Genomic DNA, 13,502 nt, shown 5'->3' on the forward strand with positions numbered 1-13,502 from the left:
TAAGGTTTTCTACTATAAAAACCACAGCCCATTACCCTTTCATAATACAAAAACTCCAAATTCTTAAGTAGTGGGTGTTTCGAAGTAAGTGTTTTCGCTTTAAAGATTTGGATGTTAAGAATTTAACATCACAGCCCTCTCAATAGATTCTCTAAGGTAACACTAATACAGCCAACAGAGGAAAATGTACATTTGCAAGGCAAGAAAATGATACATTTGGTCAAGTAGCAGGATTTTAAATGGCTACTATAACCAATCATGTAAGAGATTAGGCTGTCTCCGAAGAGCCAAAATGCAGGTTCATATATATTGTGCTGGGGACCACTCTGGCCAATGCAGTTCTAGACGTTTCTATGACGGGCTCCTCCTGGTAAATGCTCTGGCCCTAAAAGTAGAAAGGGGCCTCTAAATACAGAAGAGACATGGAGCCAGGGGTAGGGTCCATTAAGTTTTCAAAAGGGTCAATGTAATATATGTTTTAAACCCTGGGATGGTAAAATACCTGATAGCACTTCTCTAGGCTTCTATTTCCTCATCTATAAAATGCAGATGAGAGTCCCCTTTGTGGAAAAGACTGATGAAGAGATTACACAGAAAGCACTCCTTGTATCTAGAGTGCAGGATGCACTCAACAAATGAAAGTGAGCATGACTAGGGAAAGCAGAGTATTTCAGTTATCTTCACCCCTAAACTAAGAGCCTTGCTCCTTTAAACAGCATCTTAAACAGCACTAGGAGCTCTTACAGAACAACTTACAAAAGAGGTAGAATATAAAAGGGATTTTATTGCAGGGAGTGGGAAGCAAGAGGCAGGGAGACTATTAACACTTACTTATCCAGTTTCTGACACTGAGGAAACTTTGCTCATTTGTCAGATCAAAAAGCAGAAGAAACCCCATAGCATCTCTGAAGAATGCGGTTGTCAAGCTGCGGAACCTGGGAACAGAAAGCAGATTGGTCACCTAAACCATGGCCCCACCCTTGAGAGATAAAGGCACCAGCAGTACCCTCAGCCTCTTACAATAGTTCATCAAAAACAAGTTAGATGTTTAATAACATGCCGCTGTTTCTAGTAACTTCACATTATATGTGCACATCATACACGCATAAATCTTATTTGTGCAAGATTTACTGTATTACATTAATAGATAATTTCAACAGTGTAAAATTATGTACATAATCAATGATACTGGATAGCATACAAAATATAGTAAATAGTTATCTAGAGCAAGAAAGAATATGTGAAAACAAATCTAGACTTTCGAAAATGCCAACAATTATCCAAAGTTAAACGTGCCATTTTCTTTTAAAATAAAGACCATCTGTGTAAACTTTTAAAAAATTTTAAATGAGTTAGATGATGATATTCCAAACATGTATATTACAGTTATTTATCTAACTGATAAAAGTTTATGTGTTAATAATAGGCCATGTGATTTAAAAACCCAGCCTGCTGGACAGGGATGACAAGAACTAGCTCGTGATGCCTTAGTCTCAGCCAAGAATTTATTGTACAATTAAGAGTTCAATAGGCCAAAAGCAATGGTGCTTGCTGTGTTTGTCTTCTTTGTCCTGTGAAAGCTTGACTTGATTGAACATCACAATGTGTTCCATGACCTTTTAATGTTCAGTCTCTAAAGAAATCTCTTATGCCACAGTCTCCCCTTTCTTGGTACTCTTTCCACCAAGGATTTATCCTGCTCTCTCCTCTCTCTCTCTAGTAGCAGGTTTTCTCTTATTTTGCTTTTATGCAAAGCCTGCAACTGACAGGCATAGGCTCCAGGGAAGAAAATACTGGTATGAATCTGTCATCTAATCTGCTCTAATTGATGATGAATCTGTCATCTAATCCGCTCTAATCTGCTCATCTAATCCGTTTCCTCAAATATCTCTAATCCATGTTTTTACAAAAAGAGTACTTATCTTTCAGAGATACGTACCAAAATAGTTATGAATGAAATAATTTGGGATTTGCTTCAAAATAATTGGGCGGTGGGGGTGGTGAGAAAAGGTGAGGAATATACGTGAAGTACGATGGGCCACAACTTGATGGCTGTTGAAACCAGGGAATTAGTACCTGAGTTCACTGTACTCTCCTCTCTATTTCTGCATATACTCGGAGTTTCCCATGATAAAAAGTTAAACAAACAAAATCCTTCAAGGAAATTGTGAGAGATAACATAGCTATAGCTAACTAAAAGCAACTTCAAACAGACTTGTGGTTGACAAGGGGGGAGAGGGGTGGGGGAGGGATGAATTGGGAGTTTGGGATTAGCAGATGCAAACTATTATAAACAACAAGGTTCTATTATATAGCACAGAGAACTATATTCAATATCCTGTGATAAACCATAATGGAAAAGAACATAAAAGAGGATGTATATATTTGTATAGCTGAATCACTTTACCATACAGCAGAAATTAACACAACACTGTAAATCATCTATACTGCAATTTTTAAAAAGTAACTTCATATGAAGATTTCATGTGACATTTTTGTCAAGCAACCTCTGACTATATAAATTAATTCCAATGAGATTTTCTACTAGGTTTCAACAATCAGGTAAGAATAATGCATACAACTCTACAGCTTTCTTTGTGGTTGAGTAAACAGCAAAAGCAAACGGAGAAAAGTATACAGGTCTAAAAAAAGGGTGGGAGAAAAAGAAAGAAGTCCATAAGTAAAAGGGTCCATTTTGAAAAGGATTCATTTTTCCTTTGACCTTGTATGAAATAAAGCCACCATTATCAGCTCAGACTGATACATTTCCTGCTAATTTGGAAGCATGTCTTATCCAGGTGCAAATCAACTAATCAGCTGGCCTTTTCCTGCTCAGGTCACTGTGTGAAGAGCGCAGCTGTTTTTCCCCTTTCCTCCAGTAAGGAGCACGTAACTGAAGATCTCATACCTCTCCTGCCCTGCTGTGTCCCATAACTGCAGGTGGATTCTCTGGCCTCTGCCAATGGCTCCATCTGGTCCATTGGCTCTGTACACCTAAAATGGAAAAATGAAAGAGAAAAAGAGAACTTCTTCTCACTTTTCTATTCAGTACAACTCCCCTAAGCATCTAAACTTCTAAAGGAAATCCCATCTGGAATACAATCTTATTTGTATTTTATTCCAAATAATCGTCTTTGGGTAACACAATAATTTGTATTAAATGATGTATGTACATTATATATCTTTATAAATATATTACAAAATATACAAGTAATACATAATTTGTATTAAAAAATAATAATCAGCTTACCTTTCCTCAAAGTCCCCTCAGGTCACTAGTTTCAGGAAATATTACCTTCTCCCCATCCTATCTTTAAAAAGTACTCTTAAAATAATTTTATAGGAAGGGCCTCTGAAAATCTCTTCCTCCATCAAAGCAATAAAAACACTGGCAAAAATAGTCAAAATCAACTTTTTCCAAACCCTTAAAATTAACAAAGGCTTGCAACATTCCAAGGAGCACCTATTCAAGAAAAACAGCTGAATATCAGTAAAAAATTGTAAATTTTGTGCCTTTTTAACTAGTCCTATTCCCATTCCCCCTCCCCAGCTCCACTGTAGCCTTGAAAACCAACAGACGCACAACTACAGTAGCTGTGAAAACCATCAGTGCAGCAACCACTGTAGGAAGGAGAGGCAGAACAGGTTTGGAGTTCCCCAAAAGTCTCATCCCCAGAGTAGTGTCTGAAATCTGCCTGTAAAGCTCCATTCCCAAGTCTTGTCTTTATTTTATCTGACTTAACTTGCTCTATGAGAAAACCCTATCCTTAGACCATTTATTGAAAGCAATCAGCAGCAATTATTTAACATCACAGCTACCAAAGGCAGCAGGACCAGTTGGACCTAATCTAACCCAAAATCTTAAAGATATGAGATGTCCACAGAGAGATTTGAAAAGTTTCAAAATATTCCTTGGAACCTACTAGGCCAGGTTCATGTACATGGTTGTACATATGTCCAGGAAAGACCTAAAAATGCCCTAATCTCTCACCTTTGGCTGACCTTGAGACTCTTCTCAAGCAGAAGTGAAGGCTAAGGCAGAGTTGTGAACTGCCTGCAGGAGTATTAAGCAAACATCCCAGCACACACACACACAGAGTCCCTCAGAGAAAGCTGAGAGATATACTGGCTCAAGAATTTAAGAAACTTTCTGTCCACTCATTAGCCGACCACTAAGTTAACTAAGCAGAGACTTCAGTAGCTGCACGTAACAAGAAATACAGACTTCACAGAATTAGCCCAAGAACATCACTATACAAACAGTGATGACAAAAATAAAGGGGAAAAACAAGAAACCCTTGGGAATGGGGAGGAATCTGATTTCCAGAGTTGCTACATTCTATCAATTTAAATGTTCAGCTCTCAACAAAATTTATAAGACACACAAAGAAATAGGAACACACACACAGATAAAGCAACCAAAAGAAACCACTCCTAAGGAAGCTCAGATGTTGAACTTACAAGACTTTAAATCAGCTATTATAAATATGTTCAAAGAACTAAAGGAAATCATGTCTAAGGAATCAAAGGAAAGTATGAGAATAATGCCTCACTGAATAGAGAATGTCAATAAAGAGATAGATACTATAAAAAGTAGTAAACAGACATTCTGGAGTTAAAAATTGTAACTGAAGTGCAATATTCACTAGAGGGGCTCAAGAGGAGATTTGAACTGGCAGAAGAAATAATCACTGAATCTAAAGATAGCTCAATTGAGATCACCTAGTCTACTCACAAAAGAAAAAAAAAGAATGAATAAAAGTGAAGAGAGGGAATTCCCTGGTGGCACAGTGGTTGGGAATCCACCTGCCATTGCAGGGAATATGGGTTCGAGCCCTGATCCAGGAGGATCTCACATGCTGTGGAGCAGCTGGGCCTGCGTGCCACAACTGCTGAGCCTACACTCTGAAGCCCGCGAGCCACACTACTGAGCCTGTGCGCCACAGCTACTGAAGTCCATGCGCCTAGAGCCCGTGCTCCGCAGCAAGAGAAGCCACCGCAATGAGAAGCCTGCGCACGGCAACGAAGAGTAGCCCCTGCCTGCTGCAACTAAAAAAAGCCTACGCACAGCAACAAAGACCCAACACAGCCAAAAATAAATTAATTTAAAAAAAAAAAAAGTGAAGAGAGTCTTGGAGACCTATGAAACACCATGAAACATATGGTTTCAAACAATGTTTCAAACATATATTTCAAACAATATATGCATACTAGCAATCCGTAAAAAAATAAAAATAAAAAAAGGGAGAGATAGAAAGAGGCAGAAAAAATATCTGAGGAAATAACAGCCCAAAACTTTCCAAATCTGATGAAAAACATTCATCTCCACATTCAAGAAACTCAGTAAACTCCAAGAAGGATAAGCTTGCTGATACTGACTAGACATATCACCACCAAACTGTCAAAATCAAAAGACAGAGAGAATTTTAAAAGCAGCAAGAGAAAAGTGATTCAGCACATGCAAGGGATCCCAATAAGACTAAGAGCTGATTTATCATCAAAAAAAATGAAGGCCAAAAGGCAGTAGGATGCCAAAAAGTGTTGAAAGAAAAAAGACTGTCAACCAAGAATCCTATATCCAGCAAAGCTATCCTTTAAAATTAAAAGAGAAATTAAGACATCCTCAGATAAACAAAAACAGAAAATTCATTGCTAACAGAACTGCCCAGCAAGAAATAATAAAGACAGAGCTTTAGGCTGAGATGAAAGGACCCTAGCCAGTAATTTGAATCCATACAAAGAAATAAAGAGCACCAGTAAAGATAACTACGTGGGTCAATATAAAAGACAGTATAAATGGTTTTTTGCAACTCTTTTCTTCCATCTGATTAAAATACAATTGCATAAATTAATAATCATAAACCTGTGTTGATGGGCACACAGTGTATAAAGATACAATTTGTATGACAATAACAGTGCAAAGTAAGGGGGAGGAAATGGAGCCACATAAGAGCAGAGTATGGCATTGAAATTAAATTGGTACTAATCCAAACTAGATTGTTAAAAATTAAGATGACAACTGTAATCCCTAGGGGAACTATTAAGAAAATAATTCAAAAAATATATAGTAAAAAATGAGAAGGGAATTTAAATAGTATACTAGAAAATATCTATGTAACACAGTTGCAAAGAAATAACAAAACAGCAGAAAAAAGATACACAGAAAACAAGTAGCAAAATGGCAGATATAAATCCTACTTTATCAGTAATTATACTGAATGTAAATGTATTAAAGACTCCAAGTGAAAGGCAGGGGTTGGTAGAATGGATTTAAAAACATGATCCAACTATGCTATCCACAAAAGACACACTTTAGATTCAAAAAGGTGTAGGGAAAAGGATGAAAAAAATATATACCATACAAACAATAACAAAGAGAGAGCTGGAGTGGCTATACTAATATGAGACAAAATAGACTTGAAGACAAAAAGAGTTATTAGAGACAAAGAAGGATATTTTATAATGATAAAAGGGCTGATTTATTAAGGATGCATAGGGATAAAAAGAGAAATGAACAATTTGACAATAATATTTAGAGACTTCAATACTACTTTCAATAATGGATAAAACAGGGGCTTCCCTGGTGGCGCAGTGGCTGAGAGTCCGCCTGCTGATGCAGAGGACGGGGGTTCGTGCCCCGGTCCGGGAAGATCCCACATGCCGTGGAGCGGCTGGACCCGTGAGCCATGGCCGCTGAGCCTGCGCGTCCGGAGCCTGTGCTCCGCAACGGGAGAGGCCACAGCAGTGAGAGGCCCGCGTACCGCAAAAAAAAAAAGGATAAAACAAGCAGACAGATGAACAATGAAACAGAAGACCTGCAGAACACTGTAAGCCAATTAGACACAATAGACATCTACAGAAGATTTCACCCAACAACTGCAAAATACACATTCTTCTCAGGTACACATGAAACATTCTCAAGGACAGACCATATGTTAGGTCATCAAACAAGCCTCAATAAATTTAAAAAACTGAAGTCATACAAAGTATGTTCTCTAACCACAATGTGGTAAAATTAGAAATCATTAACAGAAAGAAATTTGGAAAATTCATGAATATGTGGAAATTAAACAATACAGTCTTAAATAACCAATGGGTCAAAGAAGAAACACAAGGGAAACTAGAAAATACTTATAGATGAATGAAAAGCACAACATACAAAAAATACCAAGTGAACTTAAAACAGTGCTCAGAGGGAAATTTCTAGCAGTAAACACCTATATTAAAAAACAAGAAAGATCTCAAATCAATAACCTAAACTTCAACCTCAAAAAACTACAAAAATAAGAGTAAACTAATTCCAAAGCAAGCAGAAGGAAAGAAATAGATTAGAGTAGAAATAAATGAACTTTTCTTTGAAAACAAATCAAGAAAATTGATAAACCTTTAGTTAGACTAATCAAGGATAAAAATAGAAGACTCAAACTCTTAAAATCAGAAATGAAAGAAAGGACAACACTACCAACCTTACCCATGTAAAAAGATTATAAAGGAATAGTATGAACAATTGTATGCCAAAATATTAGATAGCTTAGAAGAAATGGAGAAATTCCTAGACCCAAACAATTGAAACCAACTCAAGAAAAAATAAAAAATCTAAAGAAATATATAACCAATAAGAAGACTGAATTCATAATAAAAATAACTTCCCACAAAGAAAAGGCCAGGCCCAAATGTCTTCAATGATGAATCTGATCAAATGTTTACAGAAAAGTTAACACCAATCCTTCTCAAACTCCTCCAAAATATAGAAAAGAAGGAAATACCTCCCACCTCATTTTATGAGGCCTATACTATCCTGACACCAAAATCAAAGATACGAGGGGAAGAAAAACTACAGACCAATATCCTCTCTGAATACAGACACCAAAATACTAGCAAAAAGAATCCAGAAAAATATATAAAGGATTATATACCATGACTGAGTAGAAGTTATCACGAGAACAACAAGATTGGTTTAACATACAAAAATCAACCAATATTGATTTGTAATGGAATAGAACGATTATAGAATAAAGGACTAAAACCACACGACCATTTCAAAAGATGCAGAAAAAGCATTTGAAAAAGTCCAACACCTTTCATGATAAAAATGCTCAACAAATTAGGAATAGAAGGGAACATCCTTGACCTGAAGAACAGCATCTATGAAAAATGCACAGCTTATATTACACTTAATGGTGACTGAATGCTTTCTCCCTAAAAGACAAGACAAAGATGTTCTCTCTGGACACTTCTATTCGACTTTTTACTGGAGGTTCTCATCAGGGCGATTAGGCAAGAAAAAGAAACAAAACATACCCAAGTTGGAAAGGAAGAAGTATAACAGAAGATGGGAATTCCGAACATCTATTTCCTATCTTGTATATAGGAAATCCTAAGGAATAAATACACACACAGATACATACACCCCCTACACACACATGTACAGGTTATATTAGAACTAATAAACAAGTTCAGTAAGGTTCCAGTATACAAGCTCAACTTACAAAATAAATTGTATTTTTATACACTGGCAAGGAACAATTCAAAAATAAAGAAAACAATTTAATTTATAATAGCATAAAGAGATTAAGATACTTAATAAATTTAATAAAAAAGTATAAAACATATTCTGAAAGCTATAAAATATTGTTGAAAGAAATTAAAGAAGATCTAAATAGGAAAACGTTCCACGTTCACAAATCAGAAGACTTAATAGTGTTAAGATACCAATACTCACCAAATTATTCTACAGAGTCAATGCAAACCCTAACAGAATCTCAGCCGGCTTCTTTGTAGAAATTAACAAGCTGTCCCTAAGATTCATATGAAATTGCAAGGAACCCAAAACAATCGTGAAAAAAGACAAAGTGGGAGGACTCGTGCTTCCCAATTTCAAAACTTACAACAAAGCTACAGTAATCAAGATAGTGGCATAAGGATAGACATATAGATAAATGGAATAGAACTGAGAGTCCAAAAATAAACCCTTACATTTATGGTCAACTGATTTTCAACAAGAGTGTCAAGAACATTCAACAGGGGAAAGAATAGTCTTTTCAACAAATGGTGCTGGGACAATTAGATATACACATGCAGAAGAATGAAGCTGGACCCCTATTCACCCTATACCCCAAAATTAACTCAAAATGGATCACAGATCTAAATGTAAAAGCTAAAACTATTTGCATATCATATATCTGATAAGAACATTTATTCAGAATACACACACCAAAAAAACCTCTTAAAACTTAACAACAATAAAACAACCAGTTTCAAAATAGGCAAAGGATCTGAACAGACATTTCTCCAAAGATGATAAACTAATGGCCGATAAGCATATGAAAAGGTGATTGTTCCACAACATTCATCATTAGGGAAATTAAAGTCAAACTTGCAATGAGGTACCACTTCACACCCACTAGAATGGCTACAATCAAATAGACAACAAGAAGAGCTGGTGAAGATATAGAGAAATTGGAACCCTCATACATGGTTGGTGAGGATGTAAAATGGGGCAGCATCTTCCGAAAAATGTGAAAGTCCCTCAAAGTTAAACAGAGAGTTATCATATAGCCAGTCAAATCCGCTCCAAGCCTATATAAGTATATTGAAAACATAAGTTCACCCAAAAAATGTATGTGAATATTAATAGAAGTATGGTTCATAACAGCTAAAAAGTGAAACAACTGAAATGTCCACCAATGGATGAATGGATAAACAAAGTGTGGTATACCGATACAGTGGAATACTATTTGATCATAAAAAGGAATGAAGTTCTGATACATGATACAACATTATGCAGAAAACATTACACTAAGTAAAAGAAGCCAGACGCAAAAGGCCACATATTGTATGATTCCATTTACATGATAAATCCAAATGAGCAAATCCAGAGAGTAGATTAGTGGCTGGGGGAGGGAAAATGGAAAAATGCTAAAGGATATGAGGTTTCTTTTGGGGTGATGAAATGTTCTAAAATTTGGTAGTGGTGACAGTTGCACAACTGTGAATATACTAAAATACCACTCAATTGTACATGTTAAATGGGTGAATTTTATATAAATTATATCTCAATAAAGTTATTTTTTAAAAACAAAGTTATAAAATGGGGATTAGTTAATAAATATAATCACAAGCATATAGGGGAGGGGCAAGATAGTGGTAGGGAACTGAGAGTTACAAACTACTATATATAAAATAAATAAGCTATAAGGATATATTGTACAACACAGGGAATATAGCCAATATTTTATAATAACTATAAATGGAATATAACCTTTAAAAATTGTGAATCACTATATTGTACACCTGAAATTTATACAATATTGTACAGCAACTATACCTCAATTTTAAAATAATTTAAAAAAAAAAAGAAAGAAAAAGAAACAGACTCTCTGGTAGTGGAAGGCTTAGGGTGGATCAGAGGGAATGAATATTTCCATCCTAGAAGCCAGAGACAATTCATTTTTCCCAGGTAGAATACTCTCCACTGCAGGGTTTTTGTCATTAATCTCCTGACTACTTGTTGACCTGCTTCATGGGAACAGCTGCTTTTTCAGTAAGAAATGTAGTTCCTGGACATACTAACCTCCTGACTTCCTCCCTAGCCCACAATAACTTGTCTTGCTGTCCTTTGAAAAATAAATTAAATAAAAATATTTTAAAATATCCTCTTCCCTTATTCTACAGAACCTTGCTGTTCCCTTGGTTACCTCCCAGATCCATATGCCCTGCCGCCATTCCCATCCCTACTCCAACCTCACACTCCTGGTGGGATCAATGAGTTCTGATACTTAGTGTTCCACATGCGATAGCTGAGGCCTTAATTAAGAGAAAATCCATTGAAAATGATATCAAAAATGGAAGAAATAGCCCACAAAACAGGGGTATGAGGAGCAGAGAAGATTGCAAGCTTCATAACAAAGGTACGAAGCAAATTCCACAAATAACTTTGTGGAAATCAGAAGGAACATACCAGCCAAAAGAGTATCAAGGAAATTTTTTTAAATCTTCACTTTTATTTTATCTGCTTGGTTTTATATGAAGTGTCCTCAGTTACAGCCTTTAATCACATTGCCCAGACTGAACATAATACACTCTCATATGTACCCTTTAATTTTAGATTCCAACCTTTGTCCTCCTAATTCCTACAAAGTAAACAAAACAGACAGGCAAATGTTGACTCAGATTATGTTTTTATATAGAAGGATACAGAACTTACCACTCTCTTTTCCCTGAAATCAATGCCGACTGTCGTGATAAATTTGGAGTTAAATTTACCATCTGTGTACTGGTAAAGTACACTGGTCTTCCCTACTCCAGAGTCTCCCAGAGCTAAAAACTTGATGAGGTAATCATAGTCTCCATCAGACATAATGAAGAACTCAGTGGTTCACCTGAAAAATACAAACAAATGTATATTTACCAAAAACCGATTAGAAAATATTAGAATCTTCCATGTATTAAATGACTTCCTTTAATATCCAGTTCATCAAGTACTTCTACGTAACACCTATGTGCCTAAGGGTTCTGTGAAGAGAGGGTTAGACATTATTCACTATCCCAAGGGCTTAATCATTTGCTAGATGAGATGCTACTGAACTTGTAAATAAGTAACAGTTTAGGTTAAATTTATCGTGCATATTATAGTACTGTTAAGACAAAAATTCCAAGTGAGAATGAAAGTCAAGAAGATAATGGTCACTAAGGCTTATACGCAGACGGTGTAGAACAAGAGTTGACAAAACAAAGAAAGAAAGGAGGAAGGAGAATACTACAGGAATAACAATAATTCTTAGAGTGCAAGTGGTTCCAACTGCCCCTCCTTTCTCAAAGTCTCCTAGTGCTGCATCCTTGGCTTTTCTTTTTTTTACTTGGACATTGAGGCAATTTCATTTATCCTATGCATTTTCACATGTGATTATCATTCCTTCAAAGATAATGTTAAGTTCACAAGTAAAACTTGGTTTGCAGCTTCCTTACAAATTATTGTTACTACATATTAAATCAGATCTTTCTAGAATATCACTGCTCACTTGAGAACTGAGTTCTACCATGAAGGGCTCATTTATCTACATTTGCCTTGGTATTCTACAGGAAATGCTACCAATTCAGCTCTTCAATATTGGCCAGAAGTCTACCTTTGAGAAGAAATATTCTTGGTTTTACAGCAAGACCTAACCATGGTTACTTTCTATCCTTTGCAATCAGCACTTTTCAAGATTTGTTTTTATCCTCTAAATAGATTCAAACTATTCAAAATATCAGTCTGACTAGAAATATAGTCTGTCTCCAGGGAAGGCTTACTTCTTTTTATCCTCCCATTTCTAATACCGATAAACACTCCTGAAAATCAGAAAAACAATCAGCTATTCCGTTACCACTGACAACTCTACCTGCCCATTCAACATACATATTCACCCATCCACATACACATCATATGCCCTACATTAGATGCTGCTGATTTTCCTCTCATTGTCCGCTTTTCACCCAGCCATCACCTGCCCAGAAACTTTACCACAATTCTCAACGCTTCCTATAGGATTATTTCTATAGATCCATAAAATTCTTAAAAGCTCAGGCAAGGACATTTATTGATTTTCAAGGTTGCCTCCCCCACCCTATCCTCAATTTGGTGACCCACCTTATGCTCAAAAATCCTGAATTCTGATCCCCAAGAGCTGCTTCAGTGACTTCCACAGAGTCCCTTAGTGCAGAGCTGTGGCCTCACATTCAGATATGGCTGGTCAGTCGACAAGGGCAAAGCCTCTACAAACAGTTGGCATTCTATTTGCACACTATAAGGCGTGACACTGTACAGATGATGGCTTTCCTATATTATAGCTTCTGTACTCACAGGTACAGGTTGCCAGCATTAATGGTGTGTAACAGAATGCCTCTCCAGAAGATGACCACTTGGATACAAATAAAGATTCTAGTACGTTTTATCACAGCATCTCACTCGGCTCCAAGTTATTCATAAATAAGAGCTAAGAATTGAAAAGTAGGTCCAGATAACATTGAATCATTGGGGGGGGCTCCCCTCCAAATAAATGAGGAAGCAGAAAGCAACTCCAAATTCTGCAAGGAGAATGATGCAAGAAGTCGCTGTGGCTACCTTATTTCCTCTTTATTTTTTTTATTTTATTTTATTTTTTTTGTGGTACGCGGGCCTCTCACTGTTGTGGCCTCTCCTGTTGCGGAGCACAGGCTCCAGACGCGCAGGCTCAGCGGCCATGGCTCACAGGCCCAGCCGCTCCGCAGCATGTGGGATCTTCCCGAACCGGGGCACAAACTCGTGTCCCCTGAATCGGCAGGCGGACTCTCAACCACTGCACCACCAGGGAAGCCCTCCTCTTTACGTTTATTTTGAAAAAAGTTGGTCATTTTTATAACTAGTTTCTGTATCATTTCAGGTACAGGAGAAAATGTTGTCACCAATGGCATATTCTTCTAGAATTCTTTAAACCTACTTCAATGGAATTCAAAGACTGATGAACCTATCTCTGCTGCGTCAA

General features: G+C 36.7%; 1 protein-coding gene across 2 annotated transcripts in view; it reads right to left on the reverse strand.

Moving 5' to 3' along the window:
- RAB27A (RAB27A, member RAS oncogene family) overlaps positions 1 to 13,502 on the reverse strand; it is a 73,725-nt gene that overhangs the window by 15,931 nt on the left and 44,292 nt on the right. For both annotated transcript variants that reach the window (XM_065870976.1, XM_065870975.1), the window contains 3 exons: positions 11,207 to 11,381; positions 2,909 to 2,994; positions 832 to 935 (listed from right to left, as the gene is read on the reverse strand). In XM_065870976.1, the coding sequence (XP_065727048.1) occupies positions 832 to 935; positions 2,909 to 2,994; positions 11,207 to 11,359 (343 nt within the window). In that variant the 5' untranslated portion in view covers positions 11,360 to 11,381. The remainder of the gene's footprint in view (positions 1 to 831; positions 936 to 2,908; positions 2,995 to 11,206; positions 11,382 to 13,502) is intronic.

The sequence above is a fragment of the Phocoena phocoena genome, chromosome 2 (assembly GCF_963924675.1).
Source record: "Phocoena phocoena chromosome 2, mPhoPho1.1, whole genome shotgun sequence".
NCBI classification, from domain to species: Eukaryota; Metazoa; Chordata; class Mammalia; order Artiodactyla; family Phocoenidae; genus Phocoena; species Phocoena phocoena.